Here is a 26,624-nt window from a genome sequence, read left to right as displayed (position 1 = left end):
TCTTAAGCAGTTTCTAAACTTGCTGGTGTGGAAGCAGACCTGTGCATTGGTGCGTCATTCACCTTTAAAGGATTTCCTCATTGATTTTGATTGGCTGCGTGTTTTAAGGTGCAGGTTGCTACCTGCACTGCACTGCCAGTACAGAGCGTGGGTGGACAGTGCGTCCTTGCCAGAAAGGATGCTGCTCTGACTAAGGATTAGGATATTGAAAAACCACTCCGCTATTGAGACATGACTGCATCCCTCTGCGATCAGCATTAAAATCCCTGGCCATGTGCAATCAGTTGCCACTGGTAAGGACCTGGTTTAGGTAGGGTTGAGTGAGGCAGAGGGAGAGGTAGGGTGATGCAGGAGGTAAACTGCTAGAATGCTTGGTTTCTTTTCAGGGCTTTTGTGGCCCTGTAGGTTTGCGGTACTTCTCAGTAACACTGAATATAAATTATAATCCACTTCTGTGTGACGGCACTCTGAAAGTCCTTCTTTTGTCTTGTTTTTTTTCTACACAAAAGGCAATTGTTACAAGTACAGTACATCCAGGCACTGTGTACAGTAGTGTGCCTTCATTTTTTCCTGGTTTAATTAACTTTAAGATTTAGCACAAATTTACAGGAGCAATCTGTTTTTTCTCTCAAACCGTCAGATTTTCAGGACTGGAGCTAAATGAGTGTTTCAGTACTACAGTAATAAGAAAATGGTTGAAATGGTTGAAATGACCAGATTAGAGTTATTTCAATCACTGCATTTCCTGTCACAGCAGAAAGATGTCATCGCACAGAGTGAGAGGGCGCTGCAGTGGACTGATGCACGGATGTGAGCCATGCTGGTGCTTTCAGTAGTTTCTGTTTAGCCTGTTAGTTTAGCCCTGGGATAATGCTGATGTTTTTATCTTTCATCATTCACTGAAAAAAAACCAAAAAAAAACAGTTGCATGTTGACGTGACTGGAGGATGCAATCTCACATGACACGAGAGAGTTCTGCAAATGAGATAACATTCCATTCTTGTGCTTTGAGCAAAATGCATTTCAGAAGGAGCCTGTCAAGAAGAAATGCTTCTCTGCTGATGTGCTACTGACAGGCCAGGTAAAACCTCGGAGCGTAAAGGGTTAAGCCCGACAGGCCTGTATATAGAGGAGTGAGCAGTAGGGGGTCAATCAATCTAAGCAATGATCAAGGGGGAAGATGAAGACTCAGATTAGCACTGACTAGTGCAGGTAGGCTGAAAGCCTGGAATAACTGGTCTTTTAATGTTATCATGTACAGTAAACAGCAGCCCAGCTGTAATGTACACATACAGTAGTTATAGCATTGATGAAAAATTGCACCTAATGCATGTTATTCCTGGCCTTAACCAGGCATGCAAAAATGTGTTGGGAATGTCCAGATTCTTAATACACAACACCGAATGTGCAACGCTGTCTCTCAGTCTCTTATCACGAGCTTGCGTAGTTGGTCAAGTAGGGCAGGGAAAACAGCAATCTCAGTATTTGGCATGCAGACCTGTCATTATGCTTGAGACTTAGTAATATTTATCAATGTGAACGTGAGGCTGCCTCGCTGGCTTGCTTGTTTTCTGGTGATCAGCGCAGCCTGCGTTGTGTTTAATTTGTTTTGGCAGGTCAGTGTAGCAGATGTACAGTGAAAGTGAACCCTGCTGGTTTCAACACTTGGGGCTCCACTCTTGGGCTGTAAGGTTACAGTGGCAAACTCCACAGTACCGGAGTGCAGTGATGGCTATGTAGCTGACAGCCTGTCTGTTTGTTATATACACACATACATCCTAGGGGTTATGCTCACTAACTTATACCGAGTATATTTCCAGCACTAAAGGGGTCAATCCCATTTTGTGCATCATAACGGGTTGAAAGAGAACGCTCGTGTAGTTCAGTGTACTGCATAGGATCAAGCACAGCTCCTGAGCTAGAGGTTGGATGAATTTGGATGCCCAGGGTGAATGTCTTGTGACTCGGGATCCTATTACACATTGCTCACTTTTCATATGAAACTCTCTCGCTTTGCTTCATTTGTTGGCTTTTTAAATGTTTTTTTTTTATTAAACACTCTCTCCTTCCCTCTCCCTCTCCCTCTCTCTCTCCTTTCCTCTCCCTCTCTTCCTCTCCCTCTCCCTCTTTCATTCTCTCTCTCTCCACGTTTCTGACACAACACTTTGAGGAATTGGGTGTGTGACTGTTAACCTGTGGTCTCTGCTGTGTCGCAGTGATCAGATTGACATTAGGACGTATCTGTTTGCAAAGCTGACTCTACCACATTTCATCCTGACAAACCCACAATAGCAATGAAATGACTCCTGCAGTGAGTTCATGGCAATGATCACACAGAGCTATACTTGTCCATGCAAGTTGGTCTGGGCGACGTGTCGATATCATTCTTTTCATGTTACTGTACAGTACAGAGCAGTTTTAGAGGCTAACTTAATTGGCATTTATTTCTCCTGAAAAGAGTTCTTGTTGATAGGTCACAGTTGTAAATGTCCCAGACAGGTCATAGTTGTAAACGTCTCAGATAGGTCACAGTTGTAAATGACCCCTTGCCCTCGGGGAATGTCCGTTCCCAGCGAGTGAGAAGCTGCCCGTTTGCAGTTCTTCACGCTGGTGTAACCCGCTGGGGCTCAGATAGCGAGGTCCCTGGGGCTCTGGAGATTGAAGACAGGGCTTGGTTCTGGAGATGAATGTGTTGAAGGCATCATGCTGAGGCCAGGCTTGTGGAACTCGTTTTCAGAAGGGTTGAGATACACGGGGCTCTGCTCACTGAGGTCTTCGCTAATGAAGAATAGAGGGGTGATTGAACAGAATGAAATGTGTGCGAGTGAGAAAGAGGCAGGGCTGAGAAATGAAGACACGGTCCAGGCTGGATTCTAGGGAGCGCTCTGTGTCCTGACCTGTGTGCTCTGCACTCTGGGGTTTAGGTGGAGTATGCAATATCCTGTGTTAGCAGACATGGCTCAAGGTTTGCATGCTAGGGGCTGTTTTATGTGCTGTGTTCATTTTTCAGCTTGTCAAACTAGAAGTTTAGTGTTTGTGTTTAAAACATCTGTAATCTGTATATGTAACTGCACGCAGCTATGAATGTGTGCAGTAAAATCTACTCAACATTTACAGTACTGTGCCCAGTTACACCCAGTTACACAACAAACTAGGTAATAGCTGCTTCAACCCAATGTTATTTTTTCTGCTTTTCAAACCTGCGCTGTGCAAAGCTTTCTTGGTAGTCGCATGCTTGGTTCACTTCCTTGATGCAAGTGGAAGGTGGTTCTGTCTAGCTCGCTGTAACCTGTGCACGCCTGCCCTGAATCCGGCAGAAACCTGCTCTAGCGCTCCGCAGCACCAGAGGACTCTCCATGCCTCTGTTCACAGTGTTTTGTTACTTAACAAACACAGCCACAGTATTGAACTCCGAAGCACTTCCTGATAAAAACTGCAAGCCGTGGGGAATTAGTCCTCTGTTTTAATTCCAGCAACGCCAGTGCAAGCACGCTCTGCGGTGTGGAGCTTTTTAAGATGGGTGAACGTAAGAGCATCAGAACATCCATCAGCTAGAAAAGCGCTTGGGGGGCCCATCGGGTCCTTGCTGTCCGAGTGGACCCCCCCACCCCACCCCAAGTGAACTATTTCACGTGCAAGACTGGTCTGTTCTGTACTTGCTCCCATGTTTGCCCTCCAGTGCTGTTGTCTGAGCAGAGTTTGAAATGTCTGATCTCATCCAGACCTCTGAAAGGGCGTGGGTCCTGCTCTGACAGCTTGTCAGGTGGGGCCTCCCAGTCAAGCACACCTGAGGACCGGCCTGCGCTGTACTGTGCAGGGTGTTCATGTTAAACTGGGAGGAGGAAGCCAATCAGTCACCTGGGTGTGGCAATGCCTACATCACTGCCTTGTTTACAAAGCCAGATCATCGGGTCTATCCACTCCTGTAGGGTGTGTGCCAATTAGGACTTTATATCTATTTGGATGCTCACAATACCCATGCATTTGCCAGCTGTGAAATACAGATTAATTAAGGGTTATCATCATTATTATTATTTTTTTTAACAGTTTAAAAACATTTTTAGACCAATGGCACCCTTTAGTGGTACATTTGGGTTACTGCACTAGAAGTACTTCTTGCAGGGAAGGCCCATCTGAAATGCAGCAATGCTTTCCCTCTAGTGGCCACTTGTGGTATTGCAGGCTGAGGTGTTGATTGTGAATGCAGGGTCGTTCCACAGAGAGGCAGCATCATGTTTTAATAGCTGTATCAGAGCCCTATTTACAGTACAGGGATAGTGGTTAGGGTTTAACCAGTCCCCCAGAGTCAATGGATCTTCAATTTAATGTCTTGGGGACAGCAGAACGGCGCCCCTACACTAACAGAATATCACCAAACCCATTGGTACCCGTTGTTTTTAGCATGTTTCCACTACGGACTGACAAGTCAGCTCCTTGTCAGTTCACCCCACAAATCCTTTTGGTTTTAACTTTTCACTCAAACAGCCTTCCTAACACACTCACAAGCCAGTTTAGAACGGGCCTCATCCGCAGCTTGACTGTATATGGGTTTTTCTTCCTAGTAAATAGTCTAACACTGCGACCCCCTCCCTCCCCACACCCTGTGTTCTTCATAAATCCTATCACTTAACTCTGAAGATAACTCTGTGTGAAGAGGCCCAGGATACAGTTCACAAAAGCACTAGAGACACACTGTGTGTGTGTGTGTGTGTGTGTGTGTGTGTGTTTCCCAATCTGTTTCCAGAAGCGCTGTTTTGAGTAGTTAGTTCACATGCTGTATTTGGAGGTATTATTTCCTCGTCCCTCTGTTGCACTCCACTCCAGCTGCCTCCTCTCTGTCAAAGTCAGAAGGGCTGCAGTTGTCCTTTTGGAATGAGTGGCTGTGTGCTGTAAGGAGTCATGTGATCTGCTGGTGCTATCCTGACTTGGCCCTTGCACACAGACGCACACTGCACCATGGGAAACCACATCACACAGGAGCAGACTGCCGTGTTTATCTGTCCAGCTGGGAACGTAACAACCCTGCCTCTGCTTGCCTTGGCCAGCAGCTCATGTATTCTTACTTCAAGTGTACTTGACTTTTTAAATATACTCATTTGGGGACAGTGACAAAAATATACAGCCCAGTTTCTGCAGTAAACTGAAGCTGCCCTTTTTTTGTGTGTAGTACAATGCATTTTGTTTTTGGGGACATGCATTTGGGTACAGTAGTAACTGCATCCAGTATATTTTCCTGAAGATCTCTATTGTCTTGACTATTCTTATAACAATAGTTACAGTATGCATTGTTGCAAAGCATCCCTCACCTATTTAGAAATGTGCACTAGAAAGACAGCATTGAATATAGTTTTCTAGTATTATTTCCCTTTGTGGGAATGAATGCTAAAGTGTGCTGAAGAGCTGCGTATACCTGTGTGCGGTGTTGTGTTAATTGAGTGCACTGTGATGTAGTTTATGCTCTTCTCAAATAAAATGCAATTCATAAAGTACATCACACATGCTGATCTGCTATGCAGTGCCGTATTGAAGATGAGTTACACAGAATCCCTTCACACGGTATGGAAACGTGCAAGGCTGTGCTTGCTTTGTAACAGACACACAGTGGGGACAGAGGAATCGGAGAAAGGAAGAGAAGGCTGAATCACTCACCACCACCAGTGCTGGAGGCTGCAACGTATTTCCTTCAGAAAGGGGAAAAGTCTGCTAAAGTGTGAAGTGAGCTCAGAAGAGCCAGACCCTGGCGTCATTTCCTCACTCTGCTCCTTCCAGCTCTGCCTCTTTGTGTCTCTCTTATTTCTTGTTGCCACAGACAGCCAGTGTCGGGTGAGTGGAGGAGAAACACAATAAAACAGCGTGCATTTGAAGGGAAACGGCAACTGCAGGATCTGTGCAGGTTTGGGGCTGCCCTCACTAAATTCTTGGGGTTTATTTTTAGCCTCTGTCTAAGCAGCTGCACCCCTACCCCCCCCCATCTCTGAGTGCAGTGTCAGGAATAACAGCACTTGGCTGGCCTGTCAGATTACCGTGTTTCACAGTCTGACGCAAACCTGCATCAGAGGCTGGGGTTCAGCTCACTTCTTCTCCTGCACCAGAACTGTCACTTCATCGCTTTATTTTCGGGACTCTTTTGTGGCTCCACATTCATAGGCTCTGTGTCACTGTGGTAAGGAGGGAAAGTTACCAGCAACAGGTATTGATTTTAAGTTTTTCTTTTTGCTAAGTGTTTTCATGCGTTTTATGGGAAGTGCGTGTGGGGATTTCAGTACAGTAAGGGGTCTAGTTTTTGAAATCTGTAGGTTAAGCGTGCTGTCTTCGTTAGGCCATGCCGTAGCTGTTGCTGCTCTCTCTATTTTTAGTGTTGCTGCTGCTAACGGAATATGTTGCAAGCACGTCCTGTGCTGAAACGAGCGATGAGCCATTTTGGCCAGCGGAGGGATTTGTTGCATTGAAAACTGTTTTGAATGAAAGGTTTGTCTAGTCTGTGTATGTATGTATATGTGTTTACTGTAAAAGCATCAGGAGAAATGGTCAATGAAGAGCTATGGTATTTTTGTATTGGGAGGCTGAGTTATAATTCAGTTTGCTTATTTAAACACATGAAAGCATACAGCAGATACCCGTTGTTTAAAGAGAGAAATCGGATCTTTTGACTTGGAGTGTAATTACAGTAAAATAACTTTCAAATACTTAGGCTCAGTGTGGAATAGGCAGATTTGTTTAGTGTTGAATTGGTAGGCTGTACTCCTCTTGGCTGAAACACAAAGTTTTAAACTTTCTGTGTAAGTTTCTGATTGTTGAAGAAAATCTTTTTCTTGTCTGGAGTGGTTGATAATATCTTTATTAAAGAGACGAGGTTAGAATCGGACTAACAGGTTTAATACAGGGCACATTTTAAAATCTTTACCTAGCGGGGACTTGAATACATGGCAGCTTGGAGCGCCGAAATGAGAATTATTTTCGGCCCGGAGTACCGCTTCGTCACTCGGTCCTACGCGTCCTGGAGTAACTGGAATAGCTGTGTACTGATACAAACTCGCAGTGTCCCTTCAGTTAAACGAATGATTGAATTAGCCCCTCGAGTGACAGGGTGTCTTTGTGTCCTGGTTTGTTTACTCTGTGGTGTCAGTTTAAAGGGGCTAGCGCACATTTTAGCAACATCCTCTGGGTTAAACCACAAACTGGACTATAATCAGGCTTCCCCAGCCAGGGACGGCCCCGGTCTGGATACTGGGTAACAATGTAGACAACTCGGGCAAGACGCAGTGCAAGCTGTCCTATATCCGCTCACTCTGCCATGATATGGATGTGTTTGACGAGCCTGCTAACGTGTTTCTGAAGGTTTACTGATAATGATAAAATAGTTTCTGTGCTGATACCCTGTGGCTTGGTTTCACAGCCGGTCCTCGCTTTTCTAGCTGTGCCACACTTGTGAAGCTCTCAGTACAGCCAGGCTCTACAGAAAGAGGAAGCGGACACAATACAAACAGACAAGTAAGTGAACAGAGCGCGAAGTGAATTGCAGTAAATGGAGACGTTATTGAATCACGCAACTGATGAAGAAAAACCTCCACTGGAATGGAGATGTAACTAAAAACGGTCAATCTGAGAAATGAAAAGGTGTCCACAGTGCGACTCTGGATCAAAGTTGGGGCATTAGTTTGCAGAATCCGTGCTCCTGACAGCTGGAGGGTGGTTCCGGACCCCTTGTCTTCATGCAGTGTTGTTGTCGAGTGTTTAGTCGTGCTGCTCATCCACAATCCCAGTGGTGCTTCTTGTGATCACATCATTGTGAGCCGCGGCTGTGTTGTCTGTGGAATTGAGTGTTCAGTGCAACGTGTGCTGGATTTACTGAGCTTTCGCTCTGGTGCAAAGCACTATATGCACGCCTTTTATTTTCCTAAAAAGACAACAAATAAATGTTAATTATCTGTAAGGAATGGCCTTTAAAATAAGAATAAATTAATGTGTTTCTAATTTTTTTTTTTTTTTTGCACTGGAACAAAAGCTTCAGGCTGTAAGTGTAGTCCTGTGCTGTTGTGTGGGCAAAATGGAAAGCTACAAAAGGCGTTTTTGCACAAGGAGGCTTATTGTCACACCTGACCTACAGATTCACAATGACCCTGCTTACAAACAAGTTCACACAAGCACTTCCCTGCAGCTTGGTTTGCAGACAGCATGTGTTTTACTGGAAGCAGTTTTAGAAAGTCTCCATTGGCACTTGGACTGTAGTTGAGGGGGAAATGAGGGGGGGGGGGGGGGGGGTGGAATACCATAAGGGAAAAACGTGATGTTGTTTTATAAATATAAAGTTGCTTCTCTTTGGCTGTTAAATTGTACTTTTTATTTTTTCTCGTTATATTTTCTTTAAACTTGTCAAATAAACACGTTTTTTTTTTTTTTTTTTTTTTGTTAAAACTCTTTTCTTGATAGTTTAATACCCGACCCGTTCTCTCATTATTTATTTATTTTTTTTAATTAGGACCTAAGCTGACCCTGTGACCTTATGCTTTCCACTTTTCTCTGTGTGCTGTAGAGCTGTCCGCCCTGTCGTGTGTCCAGTCCACACCACGCTGCATGGTCCTAGCCTGGGCCAGTCATACGAGCCCAGCCTGTATCGGTCACTAGAGTGAAGATCACCACCCCTCACGCTGACCGAACAGCCGTAAATAGAAATCTCCTCTTTCCATTCTCTCCTCCTCCTCTCATAACCAACCCGTCTCGGCCCATGAGCACAGAACCAGCACCATGGCATTCTCATCACGCTTTGCATTCTGGGAGAAAAAGGGAAGTCTTGTTTAATATTATTTTTAATACTTATATTTTTTCCATTGTTTTACTGAAGTTGAAGATGTGGGGTAACAAAACCCAGATTATGGGAATAATGATTTCAACCATCACTGATTATGACTGGCAGTGAGGTATAGGACTTTTTCAGGAACAGTGGCTGAAACGTGGTTCCAGGAGACCACGGGGACACCTCGTTTGAGGCAGCTTTGCTGTATCATACCCCAAGTCTCTCCTGAAACCAAGTTCCAAGCCACAGAGTGGCTTCGTGTTCCATCAGCTTTAGACAAACTGTTTGGTTGTGGTGTCTGTTTTGATCGCTTGAATATTTTCCCCATCATCAACATATTCTATATATACTCGTCTGTGAAAATCCCTGCCAGCAATATCAAGGCAGGCTCGGTGTAAAGTTTATTTTTAAAGACTGGGAGCAGCGTTCTAAAGTTTTAGATTCTTACACGGGACGTTCTGCAACAGAGCCACCCATTTCAGCAGAAACAGCTGAACAAGGTACATGGATTGTGCTTGTGTATTATATCCCACAGGCTGTCTCTGTGTTTCCAGTATATGTCCATTTATTTTCATCGTCACTCCTGTTGGTTTGGTAAAGGTTTTGTATGGGTTATTTGTCTTTCCTGCATTGGCACGTAACACCACTTTTCCAAACCAGCCACTGAAGGTGTGAGTGGACTGAACACACACCATGTTAAGTGCAATTCTTGTACCTTGTAATAAGCAGAGTTTCAAATGGTACTGTATTTAAAACAACATGTGTTTTGGTTCTATATTTTTAGACAACAGGAAAGAGTGGGGTAGTAACGCCCTTGTGTTTACTAGAATGCACCGATAAGCGGTCACACATTTGGTAGCATACAGTGCTAATACCTTTTGAAGATGACACCGAGCTGCACTTTGCACCTCTGAAAACACGCCTATTCGTGTCATAGCAAAGCGAGCCAGGAGTCAAAGTGAAACTCTTCTGCTAGATTGCACAGCGATCGTGCACCTCGAATAGCCTGCGAGGTGATCTTCCCCTTCCTTAGTCTGTCTTACAGCACTTCTGTTTTAGCATGAGAGTGTGGGTGTGGGTGTGGGTGTGCATCTGCTGCAACGAAAAAAAAAAACTCAGTAAAACAGTGGGCACTGGTTTTCATGTCGGAAGGGACATTTGTGTGTGTGTGTGCATATATATGTGTATATATATAATGTATGTCAAGTAAGTGTTCTATTGTAATCCCGGACATTTAGCTGTCTACAATACCTGGTTCTTAGTGTATCAATCTACTTGTATCTGTATATTCTGTGAATTGGTGCACAAGCGTCTCAGACCCCCAGACTTGTGAGCCCTCGTTAGTGTCTGTGTGTGGTCCTCTGTGTGTTTGAGACACGCCATTACTGCATGCAGGCTGTCCTGCTGGGTTTGATTTTTCTTTTGCATCACGTTGAACCATCAGGTTAAAGAAGAGGACAAACCGGATAAGAAAGACCAGGAGGGTGTAAGTGAAGTGCGATCGCTCGAAAGATACTAACAAGCTCTCTGCAGGCAGCCAAGGCAGGTTTGAGCATCAAGGTCACAGATTTGAAAAGTTACGCTGTAATTACCGCGGGAGTGTACAGGGTTTGTACTGCTTCAGGTGCAGTCACACACAGGAATGTTTAGTTACCATGCAACTACTGCGCATGACTAAGGAAAGAGCATTAATGCAAAACAATGGTATTTTACATAATTGAAATGAATACTGAGGGAAAAGAAAATTGACCCCTTACACCAAAGGAGCCGTTCCAGCAGAACCTCAATGCAAACTATATATACCAAAAAAAACCATGCAATAAAACCAGTGTCTGCACAGAATTCCAGTAGCACAGAGGCTGTCATTAGAGCACAGTCGAGTGGCAGTGTGTGTGTGTGCTGGAAAGCAGTAAAGATTTCAAGTGCAAACTATATTTAGCCGACACAGAAAGACCTGACTGCAACGAAAACCTGGACTAGAATAACTCATTTGGATAAGAAGTTGGGGGGGGTCCTGTCGTACCATTAACCTGACAGTGCCCCTGCCTGCCTGCCTGCCTTTATCACTGGAAGAGATTAGCCGGAAAGATCTTTGGAAAAGGATGACCATTTTAACTGATGCAGCAAAAGAAAAGGGGACGGTATGTCTTTAATTCTACAGTACAGTACACTACGGCAGAGTCTGTAAGCAGAGCCCTTGCAGTTATCAGCAGCTGCCCTAGATGTGCTGATCTCGTGAGGAAGCACTAGCTTATAGAGAGAGTGCTGCACCCGTGTCCATGGGAAACGATGAAGGTGTGTCAAAATTAAATAAGAGTTCTGTATATTTCATTTATTATTGTGGTGGGGGGGGGGGGGGGTCTAATCCTGGGAGGAAATAATCAAATGAAACCTGATCGCTGAAGTTCTGCTAGGACTTGAGCTGCCATAATACTGAAGCACGTGTGCTATGCACTGGAGCTAATCTAAGAAGCATGCCTTTCTTTTTTAAAGTAATAGATAACGCTGTGATCGCTACGCTACAGTACTGCTGTGCATGTTGTTCTCAGTGTGCTGGGATGCGTCAGAGCCTTTTTATAAGAGCTGAACTGATTTCAGCAGAAGAGACTGGGAGCAGGGCACCATTAAGAAGAGTTATGCATGTTTCCTTGAGCGTTTCTGTGGGACATTAACTGTAATATACAACCTTGGCAGCTACATCACCCCAGGAGAAAGAAGAACGGTGCTGCACTGCAGTGTGTTGGCCTTGCCAGCTTGCAGATCGTTTGTTTTCTTTCAGTTCCCTGCGCACTGGCAGAGTTATTCTGGGCAGCACACAGTTTGGAAAGCCTGAACTGCACCTTTTTTTTTTTTTTTTTTTTTTTTTTTTAAATACATAGACAGCAGCTGCTGGGTGAGTAGTCAGAAACTGCTATTAAAATCAAACATTCTCTGCTAGCGATCAGTGCCAGGGATTTGTAGTGTTTCTTCTTTGATGCCTTTTGGTATCAAAAATACGCTGGCAATAGCAAGCTGGAAGTTTGCAATACGCCCTGAAAAATGTAGTTTTCGTTATAATTGTTCTGAAAAGTAACAGCTCAGCTGGTCACACTTCCATTTGTTCTTGCAGATAGACGAGCTTCAGGATGTGCCACACGCACACGCACACGCACACAGACACACACACACAAAACAAACCAGACAGCATGACAAATCCCTGTGCTGTTTACTACTGACAGGTGATTGAAACGCCACCTGGTGACCCTCGTTCATTTACAAAAGGACTTTTATATGTAAAATAATAATAAACACAAATCTGTGATCTTGATGTCAAGTTTCTATTGGCTTTGCTTGTTGGCAGTTGGATTGGTTACAGCCAGCCATGCAGGAGCCCTTACCTGCCTGTGCGGTCCAGCTCCTGCAGGTTCTTACACGTCACTCGCAGGGAGAAGCTCAGTGTTGAATAATGCATGGTGTGGATCGGTCTGCAGCGCTAGCTTTTTGTTTGCTAATTGTACTTGTAGAAATGATTTCAGCAGAGCCGTACAGTAGTTTTTCATACTCCCCCGAGGGCTGTGTGTCGGCAGCAGTTTCCTCGTGTCAGGGGACCTCTTGGCTGTTTCTTTTCGTTTTCATGTCTTTCTGCAATATGTATCGACGGTGGCTCCTCCTGAGAGCTGAACATCATCAGAGCTCAAACGAACTGCAAGGGAAAGGGATGTAGTCCCAGGTTGCTCCGGCAGGATCAGACGGAGATTTACTCCTCTCGGGATCGGTATTGAAAAACGATTTAGAGGGAAATGAAAACGAAAATGAAGAGCAGCACCATAACCACCAGAACTGCAGCAGCCTGCAAACACTGTGTGTGCACGTTGTGTTGAACTGTTTTATTCATTTTATGTGGTTATTTATTTATTTATTTATTTAGTTATTATTTTATCGTTCACTCTTCAGTTTGTTGCTTTTCTGTCTTTGTTCATTTCTTGGTTTCTCCTTTTTCTCTTCTTCTTTTTTCCTTTTGTGTTTTCTGTCGGTTTCGTTCTCATCTGTATAAATCCAGTCAGACAGCAGCGGTAGCATGAGTGACAGGGCGCAGTCGGCAAAAATCCCATTCCGAGTAAAAAGCCCGGAACCGATGAACAAGCCGGAACGTGTCCAAAGTCCGAAACCCCAGCCCTTGCAGCGTCAGCTGAAAAGCCCGGAACCACCGCCACCATCCCGGGGCTCCATCAAAAGCCCAGAACCACCGCCACCATCCCGGGGCTCTATCAAAAGCCCAGAACCACCGCCACCATCCCGGGGCTCCATCAAAAGCCCGGAACCAGCGCCACCATCCCGGGGCTCCATCAAAAGCCCAGAACCGTCCCGGTTTCCCGTCAGAAACGCAGACTCGCCAAAGACTCCTGAGCGCTTCAAGAGCCCTGAACCGGCCCAGACGAGTCCGCAGCCCGTCCTGAACGGAGACAACAACTCCTTCAGTACGTCTAACGGGGCGCACAACACCCCGGATACAGCCCCCTCCTCCTTCTCGAGCCAGCAGGAGTCCGCTGAAGACCAGGGCTTGAGCAGAAAGAAGGTGGTCAGGGTGGTGAAGAAGGTGGTGAGAAGGGTCGTGCCCACGGAGGAAGAGTCAGCAGCAGCAGTTAAAGAGCTGCATAAGAGGACGAGCGCGACGGAGAAGCCCAAACCAGCGGAGCCCGTTTCCAAACCCGAGACGACTCCCCTCTTCTCTTTCAAGCACGACGGCATCAAGAAGGAGCCTGCGAAGGACGACATGGCGGCCGGCCTAGCCAGCCTGATGAGCAGAGCCAAGACGAAGGAGCACCGTGCTCGATTCCGAGGGCCGGAGAGGAGGCAGGGGGAGCAGGAGGCTTCCCCTGAGCCACAGCAGCAGGAGCAGACAGCTGAGCCCCAGGAGGAGGAGAAGCCTCAGAGGAAGGCTGAACCCACGGCTGAGAAAGAGAAAGAAGAGTTGTCGGTGGCGCCTCCTCCTCCGAAGACAGAGGACAAGCTGTCCCCCTCCTCCCCTCGTCCTTGTCCTTCTAATCCTCAATCCCCTTTCCCTGCTGTGCTGGCTGCGTCGAAGCCTGAGGTATATACTACGTGAGCCCCCGCAGCTGCGACTAGCACACACGCATGCATCAAAATCACTTTGGAGTCACAAACAATTCTAAAAGCATGCACTTTTAAATGTTCTCCTCTGTAATGGTTGATTTGAACCCTGTCGGTTTTCTGCATGCTTTATTTTTTTTTATGAGAACAACTTTTAACCCCTGCAGTGATTTTTTTCAATAATAATTCTCAATAAAGGATATTCATTTTAGGCAATGGGTTAACAGTTTAACTAGTACAGTACAGTACAGTGCAGTGCAGTGCAGGAAACCAAATATCAGGTAGTGCTTGGCTGTACAAGAAGGTCTGTGGCAGCTTGTGAAATATTTAGTCTTAGATTTTTGCTCTACTTTCATTCTGTAATATATGTAGGCAAGAAAGTAAGAGTGTGTATAGTTTACCACACTATGGCCTGTTTAAATAGGGAAGTATGCAAGAGACGCAAGTTGCTCAAGAAATGCACCTTGCACAAGCGTTCTAACCCAAAGCAGCTCTGTCAACGCCTTATGCACAGGTTGCATGTTGTATTGGAGGAATTGCAGTAACTGTGATTAATTCCGTGATGCCGCCTTTTCTTTAAGAATGCCGGTCTGTCTGTGTGATTAATCTATTAATGGAGTGGGTACTACAGCCTGCGACCTGGAAGTGTATTCTGTAACTCGGCTGTCTTGCTGTACAGTGACTGGGCAGTGCTTTTGTGTGCAGTGGTAGTGCGTGGAAGCCCTTTCGCATCCCCAGTGTGCTTTGTGCATCCCCTCACCCTGTGCTGTGCCCTGTTTGAAGGTGAAAGCAGTGCCTCGGGTGACCCTGGCAGCAGCTGTGAAGCCGCTGTCCCCGAGCGCAGTCGCTGAGCGCCCCCTTGCTGAGTCTGATCAGGTGCGTGTCTCTGGAGCAAACTCAGGGGGCGGGGGGGGGGGGGGGAGCGCATGGGGTTTACATTATGAGAAGCAATACTGGGCATGTTGATTTTTATAGGGAAAGAAGTTAGAGTTCTTCCAGCTAGCTGGGAATCTGGCAGAAGATTAGCAGGGGGTGTGTTTTTATTTTTTTAGGGTAGTCGGCTGATTTTGGGGAAGCCAAAACAGAACCTGTTTCCCTTACTTGATGATAAATCTTACAATGGCGTTTCATGATTTCTATGTGTTGCGCCTTATTATATCAGTGTTTCTGGGGTTGTGTGTGGAACAAGGAACCTGTTTAAACGTATCTGATACAATGATAGCAACTTTTACTTTGCTAGTAAACACATTGCACCGTATTCAAATTTTGTCCAACATATGTAGGCCAGATTTTCTTTCTCTTAATGTTTAAAAAGTACAGTAGGGGGCCAGATTTACTAATCTTTTGCACCGCTTCACAAAACCCAATCCTTAGTTTAAAACAGGGATGATCCATTCCTGGTTTTACTGTGAGTTTAAGACACACATGAGCTTGTTACCTATACGCTATGTCTAATCAAGCTCATAGTAAAACCTGGAATGGGTGAAACTGCTGTGCAACAGGAATCTTTATTTCCATCCCTGCAAAAGCTCAGTAACTCTGATCCCGAGTGGTGCAGTAATAGCAGTGTGACGAAGCTCTCTGCAGACGTTCCTTCTGGAGCATGCGGGTGTTCTTCAGTAGCAGGCTGCTTGCTTGGTGTCTGTTGCTCTGCTCAGTCTAGTTCCTGGAAGTTGAATCTGTTGGTAATCTGATCTGTAGGCAGTGGCCCAGCTGACCCCGGCGGACGAAGCGCAGAGACGATTTGAGAGGATCTTCATGGCTTCTGTAATATTCCCTTCTCTTCTTTTAACCCTTCAACGACTGGCTTTCCCTTCCCGTCCAGCGAGCTGCGGCTGCTGCTGCTGCTGCTGCCGGCTCGAAAGCCATTTCCTAACAAAACATTTATTTTGAGCTGGGGAAAAAACATTCTGTGCTAAAGTGGGTGAGGCACCAAACCAAGACTGTGCAATGATGTATTTCAGTAAATACAAATGAGAAAGCACATTGGCATCTACTGGTGCATTCAAGTAACTAGGGCACTCTTATAATGTGGAAATGAAATGAAGTGCCTGCCGGTGCTCTCTGTGTTTGTGTGTGTGTGTTTAAAGCAATCCCTCGGGGGTGTTGTTTGTTCCACACACTGGTTTTGCACAGTCCTAGTTCAGTGTTGGTGTGATTTTGTGCCCTTCCTGCCATCCCCCCCACCCCCCCCCCTCTTCTCCTTCATATTAACATTTTCCCATTCTGCTTTTTCTGCTATGACCGGATAATTTGCTTCAATATTAATAGCCGGCTTCTTTTTACATTTCATATAATATATAATGTGATATTCTGTATGTCATGAGTACTTCATTAACATCATACATTTCATCGTATAACTATTCACACCATGTTCTTTCATACCATATATGAGAAATAGGAGCGTGTAGTTTTTGTTTTTATGCTGAAGATGTCAATGTGCAGCCCACAGACAGCAGCCCTTTTCTTCTACAGCATCTGAAAGGTTTGTTGAGATGCGTTTGCCCCCCGGGTTCACACCCTGAAGGAGCAGAATTAGGATCAATTTGTGCGTCCTGAGATTTGAGCCTAGAAAATACAAACCGAGCCATAAGCTGCAATATTATTGTCATCCAGTAGGAGGCAGTGCAATACAAGGAATGCCTTGAAGAACGGAACTAGAACAGAAAACATTGAGCCGTGCTGGGTGCTGTTTACTGGTGTGTAGTGTTATTCTAAAGACACAGTCACAATATCCAGTGCCTCAGTGTCTCGTGTCCGCAGTCTGTGATCATCAGACAATAACTTTACTAAAGAGGTGACGCTGGATTCGGAAGTTGTCTGTGTGATGCTGTAAATAACATTTGGGAAGTTTCCAAGACCTTTAGATTGCAAAGTACAGTAGAAGAAAATCTATCCCTGATTTCATCATCTTTTCAACGTCGTCATCGTTATCAATTGTTTGGCAGCAGCTAGAACTTTAACAGACATTTCTAATAAAACTTGACTTGTTCTCTTACCTTCCTTCTGAAGCTGTTCCTTCACGACTGATGCTCTGCAGGTGCATACATGCACAAGCACGCCTCCATTGCACATGGCTCTGTATGTTGTTGTTGTTGTTGTGTTGTTTTCTGTTTCTTTTCTCATCTCTCCTTTTTTCTTTCTCATTGCTTCATTGCTGCCGCTGTCACTGCTAGCTGGAGCCTGTGGCTTGTGCCTCTGCCCGCACTCAGGTATGGTACTCTTCCCCGGAGCCCCCCTCTCAAGGCGTGTGCGCCCCGGCTGGTGTCTGTGCGCGTGTGTCGTGCTGGAGTGTAAGGCTGCTCTCCTAGATTACCTGTCCTTCCTAATGCTGGTTTATTCCTTGACTAAGCGCTCTGTGTTTCCTGTTACTGTTCTGCACATGTGCCTTCCCCCTTGCAGCGCTGTGCAGTGTTTGGTAAAAATCTGTACAAAGAATAATTACGCAGTTTGTTGCAAGGGCTGCTTTAATGGGCTGGAAAGCCTTACCTGGCTATCCTGTTGTATAGCGTTGCATTGAGAATGCATGGATGGTGATGATGGTGAAACGTGTGTCTGGTCTTTTAATGAGAAGAAGCTTGAAGCCAGGGTTGAATGGAGAGATGATACGCACCCTGATGTACCTGTCAGAGCGATTGCAGCTCTTCTGAAACTCTCTGCAGCCACAAGCTTTATTCAGCCATGGCTATAAATGTTTCATATCAGTCTTTTCATAGTACAGCACCACATACTGTAAACTATCAGAACATTGTTGCAGGGGGGCAAAGAATGCATCGATTTACACTGAAAATAATAAGCTGCTGCTACTGCAGCACGGGCTGCAGCACAACATGTGCGTTTGTTAAAGAAACCGAGCACAGATCTTTCTTTTTTTTTTTTTTTTTTTAACGTTTTAAGCGAAACTTGTTGGCTTGACTGCACATGATCAAATTTAGGCTTGCTATTGTAAAATCTGTATTTTTTCTCCAGTCTGTGAATTGTTTGAAATATTATAATCCTCCTTTTGAACATGAATGAGCGTGATGTACGATAGATCTAAAAGACCTTCCGGATCAAGGGGAGATTGATTGATTAAAATTATAATCTTAAAAACAGACGTGACATCTTTCTGCAAACATTTACAACGAAGTGGGTTCAAAATTGATAACTGTGGTTTACGTTTTCCAGCATTTTCTGGTGCCTGTAGGATACTAATCCGGCACATCATTATCCAAACATGAAGTGTGCTCAGCTATAGTATAGTTTGCCCACTATAGTACTGAACCGTGTGTCCTTCTTGCATGCATGTCTGCAGTTTTACAAGCAGGGGAAAGTTACTCCTCAGCTTTTTTTGCTCCATTTGAAAAGTTTGCAGAAGGAAAATACTGTAAGTGTTGCGGAGCAAGTAAGAAATAACTTGGGTGCAGGCACTGTACAGTAGGATCCTTGTTAATATTGCACATGAATCTGACCAGCGCTGTGTACATGTATATGTGCAGCCTGGTTATCGGCATGTGATCTCAGCGGGCCTGGCCCCCCCTGTGCACTGACACAGGTAGCTCAGGTGTGGAGAGTGGATTTGCTTCATTGACGGACTTCATTAAATTTTGCTTTGCTTCCTGCCTGCCTGCCTGCCTGCCTGCCCCCAGGGTATGGTGGATGAGGTCCCAGCAACAGCTCTACAGGCTCCCTCTGCAGCTTCTACTACTGCTCAGCACCAGGTTTGCATGAGAACTTTACTGGACTCGTTGTGTGAGAGTGCTGCATCCGATCTGTCACTGTGTGCGATTCCTGCATGTTGAGTACAGGCAGTCCTTTCTGCAGTGAAGCGTGTTCTAGTGTTTGCAGTCTGTGCATGACGTGCTGCTTCTCCGAGCAAGAGAGAAGTAGAACTTTATTTATAGCGTGGTTTTATTTTAGTTTATTATTTTTTTTATCACATCTGTTTCAGTTCATTTGTTTTTTAAATGTGTTTTGTTGTTGTTGTTGTCATGGTGATTTTTGTTTTTATCATGTTTTCATGTTTGTTGATATATATATTTACAGCATGCTTAATTTCAAACTAATTTCCAAACCATTATACAAGCGATGTCCTCCCAGCTCCTATGCACTCTATTTATCCCATTGAGCACCTTATTATTATTATTATTATTATTACCAGTACACGCTGGTAGCACTGGCAGCGTTACCTAATCAAAAGAAGGTGCAAAGAATCTGACTATTACAGCTGAAATCACTTCTCCATTAACAACATGGTTTGGTGGCATGCTTTGTTGCATAGCGCACAGTGCCACCTGCTGGCGGAATGTCGGAATGTTTTTTTTGAGGATCTTGTTCTGCTGTGCCCCTGTGTCGCTCTGGTTTGTAACAGCACAGTAACACTGCGTTCGTTTCTTGGTGTTTTCAGGTGAAGACGGAGGAGGAGATTGCTGCAGAGCAGGAATGGTATGGCACAGACAAGGTGTGGCTGGTCCACAAGGACGGGTTCTCTCTAGGTAAGCTTCACAGCTTCACTCACTGAAGTCTTTAAAAGGACTTGACAAAGTTAACTAGCCAAGACTTTCAGCGCAGCGCAGTGCAGAAACCAGGACCAGAGGACACGTTTGACTTGTCGTGGAGACTTTGAGCAGTGTGTCCAGACTTTTGCATTGAAAATAATCTAGCAAATCTAATCTGCTGGAGAAAAGAATAAGTTTATAAAGTTAGCTCCCTCCCTGTCGTCATCATCATCATCATTACAAAACTCTCTGAATCCAAGCTGGGATTTTGGCTTATTCCCGGTTGTTGAATCCTACTAGCTAAATGTATGCAGCGTTTTCTAGGAGGGGGTCCCTCTTTCTCCAAACCCCCCCCCCCCCCCCCCCCCTCGTAACCTTGTGAATCACAGCTGCCAGTCCAGACATGGTGTGGGAGGGACTCGTGTTTCTTACTCTGAAGTGTCTCTGCTGTCGTTCATGAAAAGGGAGCCTGTCAAGCTGAATTAACTCCAGACAGCGGAATACCGCGGCACATTCCTGTACTGCTGCTGAGCACAGTTACTGCGGTTTGTTCTACAGCATGTCTATCAGGAGTTCCTATTCCATGCCGACGCATCCTTGTTTTTCTTTTCTTAGCAACTCTGCTGAAGGCAGAAAACCACAGTCTTCCCGAAGGAAAGGTGAAGATTAAACTGGAACATGACGGGACAATACTGGATGTGGACGAGGACGATGTGGAGAAGGTAAGAGTTGAACTTCCAGGAACTGAATGTTTTTGTCATTTTTACATATTAAGAGTATAACAAGGCTGAGCATTATGGCTAAAATTGCTTTCCCTTTTTTTCATAGTTTATACAATCGTAGTGAAATCAGAATGAATATAGTACAGTAATTACTCCTGTTTAGTGCATTTCAGTGTTATTATGAATAAATCATCCAGCAGACGCTTTTATCCAAAGTGTCTTACACTACAGAGACTAGAGGGTGAACTATGCATCAACAACTGCTGCTGCTGCTGCAGAGTCACTTACAATAGGACCTTAGATACAATAGCCTCCCGTCTTATATGTGAAGAAATCTGATTGTTCTCACTAATCCTGCTCAATAGGCTTGTGGTGCACCCGAATGTCCCTGCATGGGCCTGTCCTGGTTCTTTGTACGGATGGAGTTTTCTTGTGCTGTTCCTGTGTTTTCTCATTACCGTGTGCTGTGTGGTTTTGTGCCCAGGCTAATCCCCCAGCCTTCGATCGCGTGGAGGACCTGGCGTCCCTGCAGTATCTCAACGAGTCGAGCGTCATGCACTCCCTGAGGCAGCGCTACGGAGGGAACCTGCTCCACACCTACGCTGGGCCCAGCATGGTCATCATTAACCCCCTGAGTGCCCCCTCAATGTACTCCGAGAAGGTAACCAGATCCAGCCCAGAAACACACCAGCGCCTGCTGCATCGCGGGTGGAAATAATGCTCCCATTGCATAGCGCTTTGATCCATTCCTGGTTTTACTATGAGTTCAATAAGACACACCTGAGCTTGTTACCTACACACTGTGGCTAACCAAGCTTGTAGTAAAACCTGGAATGGGTGAATCTGCTATGCAATAGGAGTCTCGTTTCCGTCCCTGGGCATGTATAGTTTCATACAAATGAAAGGTCTTTGCACTGTGCTTATCAATGTCTCTACAGCTGCAGTTAACTATACCAAGCAGCTGGTAAAGCTAAGCACCAGACCCTGACGTCAGTCATGGCTTTTACTGAATAAAGTAGCCCGTGAAAGGAATTTTATTTGTATCTCCTGCCAAGAAATGAGGTGCAGTTAGTCATCGTTTTTCTTTGGTTAATTTGAGACAGGAGAACGTTACAATATGTGCACAATTTACTGTGGCGTCTTACGTATCCTGATATGTGCACGCGCTTCATCCATCATAACTAGAATCATTTTCCACAAGGGTTATCTAATCAGATCATTAGATTCAGATCACTGCTTTTCAGCCTTTCCAGTTTAACAGTATTCAGAGACTGAATCAAGCACTAGAACTGGAGGAGATATGCAGTCTAGATTCACTGAGCTGAGGCTTGCCTTTCAATGCATGGCTATGCTGTACACTCTCACTTGAGTAGTCCTTTTAAAGCTGTTTCCCAGACCACACTCGAGCACTGCACGCAGCTCACACATGTGACTGTGAGCATCGCAAAGCTTACAGTACAGAAACACAGAGGGTTAACCCTTCGTGGCTAGATGGGACCCGCAAGAAAGCGGGAGGCTTGTGTCTTAGGAGAAGCAGCGTTTGTGTTTTTAACCCTCAGTCTCCACCATCCTCCTCTCCAGGTGATGCACATGTTTAAAGGCTGCCGGCGGGAGGATTCGTCCCCTCATATCTACGCTGTGGCCCAGGCTGCTTACCGGAACCTGCTGACCACCCGGCAGGACCAGTCCATCGTCCTGCTGGGCAAGAGTGGCAGCGGCAAGACCACCAACAGCCAGCACCTGGTGCAGTACCTGGTGTCCATCGCCGGCAGCACTGGCAAGATCTTCTCAGGTGAGGGCTCCGCGACGGCTGTGCAGCGGCTGGCTCTGTATCAGCGGTGCCGAGACAAACAGAGAGCTCGTCGACATTGCCTCTACCCACACACAGAACGGACTTGATTTCAGCAGATTTGGAAGTTGTTGGGCACAGATGCATACATCCCATTAAGATGCCAACTGCTAACGACACCCCATCGATTCCGAGCCTAGGGAGGGGAGAATGAGCGTCTCATTATGATATGGAGAGGAGCAGGCAGATGATTAGTCTTGCTTATCAAAGTGCTTCAGTTGTTTTTAACTTTAATTCACTAATGACAGCGGTGGCAGTGATCAACAGTGCCGTTAAAGGATGTAACATTGCATTGTTTATCTGTTCAAGCTTATCTGTTTTTTTCTGTGCCTAGTTCCCAATACTTAATCAGGTCCCCAAAACATGTTCTATTTTAGGAGCTCTGGGAGGTATTACGGGCGCCAGATCGCTGACTAAGTCCTGCTAAGGGATATATACCCGGTCTCTCATTGCCCTGTGTGTGGTGTGTTTTTTGCAGCTGAGAAGTGGCAGGCTGTGTACACGATCCTGGAGGCATTTGGGAACAGCGCTACAGGGATGAACAGCAACGGCAGCCGATTCTCTCAGATAGTCTCGCTGGACTTTGACCAGGCTGGGCAGGTGGCCTCAGCGTCTCTGCAGGTACTGTCCGGTGCACAGCAGTGTTGACTTCCCTCAGCATGCATCCCTGAGAGTACAGGACCCTAACAGTACGAATGGCAGTTCATTGTAATGTGTTGTTCTCTCGTCCCAGACCATGCTGTTGGAGAAGCTGCGTGTGACGAGGCGTCCTGATGCCGAGGCCTCCTTCAATGTGTTCTACTACATGATGGCCGGGGCCGACAGCACACTCAGGTATTCTGGCTGTGCCGTTGTGAAGTTGCACAAACTAACCCCCCATTGATTGCCAAGCATAGATCGAATGCTTTTCAAGACATGCATGCATTACAATATATGCACACGTTGTCATTTTGGAAATGTTCCCCAGACTGCCAAAACTCTGTTTGCAAAAGAAAGTGCAACCCCATCTTCAGCGGAGTCCAGCTTTATTAGGGTTGAGGTCAGTTCCTGTTTTTAAAATCAATTTCCAATTCCAAATCCCATTCGCTTTCAATAAATTCCAACACTCTCAAAGTGGCAACACATTACTGCTAGTCAGTTAAATTGGCTTCAAACGAAAGCAGTTGAACAATCACAACAATTATTCTGTCTCCTAAAATCTCCATTCCAGTTCCTTTGAAGGAATTGGAATTGGGAATTCAGAATTGATTTTAAACAGGAATTGACCACAGCTCTGATTAGCCATGCATGTACCATGCACCAGGTTTGTGTAGCCCAGTCCAAACTAACCCAGCTCAGGCACTGACTAGCATGCAGGACTCGCTTACAGGAAGGATCACTCCAGTGACCTCGAACATCACTCAGTGGCACTTCAAAGTGTATTCCAAATCGAGTGACGAGGGTAAATAGCAGAGAGATAAAGAGCGCGGGTTCGTTGCTGACAGTGTTTGGTAGTTTGCTTTGTTCACCTGTGCAGCCTCTGCTTTTGAAGTAGTAATCGTGTGCAATAATACACACAAAAGGGCAAAAAACAATGTTCGCTGAGCACTGCTGTATTTTTTTTCTTTTCATAGAACGGAGCTCCACTTTAACCACTTTGCAGAGAACAGCGCTTTCGGAATTGCACCACTGTCAAAGGTACGTCTGTTAAGAGTCGTTCCTGAAATCAAGTGCTGTCCTGCTTTTATCGGCTTGTATACCTGTGCTAATGCTAGTCTGTGAAGTGCTATTATCTAACCGGTTTGCAACAAACAGAATGTCAAGCTATTTCTTCCTGGAAGCTAAAAAAAACTGGCTGTGCTTAAAACCTTTTCAAAGATTTCAACGGCTATTGAAGACCTAAAAAAAAAAAATATAGAGGATCTGATATGCAACAACAGTGGAGTCCCACTGTAAAGGCACACCTGGCGGGCCAAGTTCAAACGTGCAATCTTGTGAACGGTGCCAGCAATGGCCTCCGGCAACGACTCCAGGCCAGCCTGCCGTCACTTTAACTCAACGTGAAGTTTGTTGACATCATAACGACGCTTTTGAATCTCTAGTGGATGATCGTCCTGTATAGTAAGACATGCAAAAGCTCTTTGTCTTGGGTGTGGTCAGTGCTGCCTTGTGCTGTATTTGGTCTTCCTCTTGCAGGCTGGGTGTGTGTTCTCTGAGACGTGTCTCACACACCGCTGTTTACCTTGATTTCTGCTGCTAGTCCCGGTGCCAGATGGCAGCGTGCGTCACGTTGGAAGTTTAATGAACTTCACTGATCCATTCCCAGCTTTATTTATTTGAATGCATAATTTTTGTCTTTTTTTTTTTTTCTCTTCTGGATTGCAGTCAGGGGGGCACACGGTGGCGCATGGGAAATGATTGATTGTATGTTTTTTCTTTTTTATACTTTCATAATCATGCATTCATAGCCTGACGAGAAACAGAAGGCCTCCCAACAGTTCACGAAGCTGCAAGCTGCGATGAAAGTGCTGGGGATTGCATCAGAAGAGCAGAGGGCCATTTGGCTGGTCCTCGGAGCCATCTACCACTTAGGAGCAGCTGGCGCTACCAAAGGTAAGGCTGCTCCACAGAGATTCTGGGGCTTCGTCTGCAGATGCAGGGCTCCTTCAGCTCAGCGATCGACTGTCAGACAAGCCCCAGGACAGCCTTGTCTGTATGTGTACGTTACAGTCATTCTGTCAAGGCAGGCGTCAGAACAAACCGCTTCACAGGATTTCATCAAGCCACATTGCAGTGCTTTGGCGTCTGCCTAAACGTCGATGTCATTTGGTCAAATGCCTTGTTTAACAGAATGACTGTAATTCATGCACAGGCTGGCACACACTCATATAAACAGGCAGGTGCTGCTTAGTGTGTTATAGGAAGGCCTGTGACCGTGTGTATTACTTACTTTTTAAACTCATTTTCATTATAAACCTGTACAATTAATTCTTATGAGTTTTAGACATTAGATTATAATATTATTATTATTATTATTCTTATTATTATTATTATTATTATTGTTGTTGTTCTATATTATTGGTTCTTATTAAGACTGGTGTTTTTCTATCAGCCGTGTTTATTCACAGCATTTTAATATTGCTTCTCCTGCAGTTTCTGTCGTAGACGGATTCGGTAATGATTAATTTTTATAATCATCCAGCTCTAGTGTGTCCTGTCTCCATTCTCACCCTCTCTCTCTGTCTGAGATCTGAACGTCCTTTATCCGAACCAGTTAATAGTCCAAACCCACTATTTTATAATTATAGTAATGTTTTGCCTTTCATATTTCCCAGATGTGTGACAGATTATTAATCACAATTTGGATTAAATAGTTTTGAGAATCTAGCCCATTGTTATCGCTTTGCTCCCTTTCTGTCGCAGATTTTCAGTGCTGTCAGTCATTCAACAGGGATGGAAATAAGACTCCCATTGCATAGCAGTTTTGATCCATTCCTGGTTTTACTATGAGTTTAATAAGACACAGCTGAGCTTGCTACCTATACACTGTGGCTAATCAAGCTCGTAGTAAAACCTGGAATGGGTGAAACTGCTATGCAATAGGAGTCTAATTTCCATCCCTGATTCAATCTTTCCAAATTGTTTATTTTGTGAAATGCAAGAGTCTGTCCCTGGGGTAAATGTGATTGTCCTGGTTCACCTGTATAAGAGATTTGAACCTTAACATGACCGTGTGTTTAAGGAGAGTTCACAGTCCTGGCTTGTAATATCATAATAACAAAAACAAATAATAGAGAACTGAACAGCAAAGCGATCTCTCCCACGGGCTCCTGCGGCCTCCTCTCACACTTCTGTGTTGCACACTGTTGAACAGGACAGCTGTTAGCTGAGTTTAATATATTTACATGTTTGCAGCTGAGTAATACTGCAAACTCAGCCACAAGGTGGCAGTATAAACCAGTCTTTTTTGTGCAAAGATTGAGTGAAGATTTAAATTGGTGGGATTCATAACAATCCCGTCCCTTCCTGTTGAAGGATCTTAGCCTGGTATGAAGCACTAATGGAGCACAGTGCTACCTGCTCCCTGAGAGAAATGCTTTGTGAACCTGCTGATAAAGATCTGAAGTGTGTCGAGCAGCTCTTGTTTGTTTTTAATCCTTCTCAAGCATGCTCTCTTCTCAACGTTTTTTTCAATGCATGCAGTTTGAACTAAAAAAATAAATAAATGATGCATTTTTCGTACTTGTGTATCTGCTTGTGTTCCAGTGTGTGTTCATTGTTGATAAAATGACTGCGTTATAATATTGTGTTGTTGTTGTTGTTGTTGTTGTTGTTGTTGTTGTTGTTTATCTTCTAACACATTCTTTTTGCTTGCATGTTGCATGCCGCTCCGCTCCGTTGCAGAAGCGGATGAAGGTAAAACAAGTTCCTTGTGTTTTTTTTGGTGTTTTTTTTATCGTCTTAACCTTTTTTTTTTTTTTAACATTTGCATTTTTATTGCTTTCCTTTGATCTCGTTCAGATCCATTTACGAGACTCGCTGGAGAGAATCGGCGTCCTTTTCATACAAATCCATCTTCAGTGTCTTTTTAATGTCTAAAACACTTCTAAAACACGTCCATTTCTCTGTTCTGAAAAACGAAATCTGATTGTTGAGTGTGTTCGTTTTTTTTTTTTTGTCTGTTTTTCACCAGGCTGAAGTAAAAAAATTTG

General features: G+C 44.9%; 1 protein-coding gene across 15 annotated transcripts in view; it reads left to right on the top strand.

Annotated features, from left to right (window-relative positions):
* Positions 1–26,624, top strand: part of LOC117430611 (unconventional myosin-XVIIIa-like) — an 84,527-nt gene that overhangs the window by 17,101 nt on the left and 40,802 nt on the right. For 4 of the 15 annotated variants that reach the window (XM_059001248.1, XM_059001246.1, XM_059001249.1 and 1 more), the window contains 9 exons: positions 19,272–19,359; positions 19,978–20,084; positions 20,569–20,745; positions 21,666–21,876; positions 22,412–22,554; positions 22,667–22,767; positions 23,547–23,610; positions 24,381–24,525; positions 26,317–26,328. In XM_059001248.1, coding sequence (XP_058857231.1) covers positions 19,272–19,359; positions 19,978–20,084; positions 20,569–20,745; positions 21,666–21,876; positions 22,412–22,554; positions 22,667–22,767; positions 23,547–23,610; positions 24,381–24,525; positions 26,317–26,328 — 1,048 coding nt within the window. Of the gene's footprint in view, positions 1–10,233; positions 10,281–12,833; positions 13,866–14,668; positions 14,762–15,586; positions 15,653–17,061; positions 17,179–18,513; positions 18,586–19,271; positions 19,360–19,977; positions 20,085–20,568; positions 20,746–21,665; positions 21,877–22,411; positions 22,555–22,666; positions 22,768–23,546; positions 23,611–24,380; positions 24,526–25,065; positions 25,087–26,316; positions 26,329–26,624 lie in introns of those variants that run through there. The other 11 variants (XM_059001247.1, XM_059001240.1, XM_059001245.1 and 8 more) reach the window with 10 other exon arrangements.

The sequence above is a fragment of the Acipenser ruthenus genome, chromosome 26 (assembly GCF_902713425.1).
Source record: "Acipenser ruthenus chromosome 26, fAciRut3.2 maternal haplotype, whole genome shotgun sequence".
NCBI classification, from domain to species: Eukaryota; Metazoa; Chordata; class Actinopteri; order Acipenseriformes; family Acipenseridae; genus Acipenser; species Acipenser ruthenus.
Note: the sequence above shows the minus strand (reverse complement) of the source record. Positions and strands in the feature narration are given on the sequence as shown.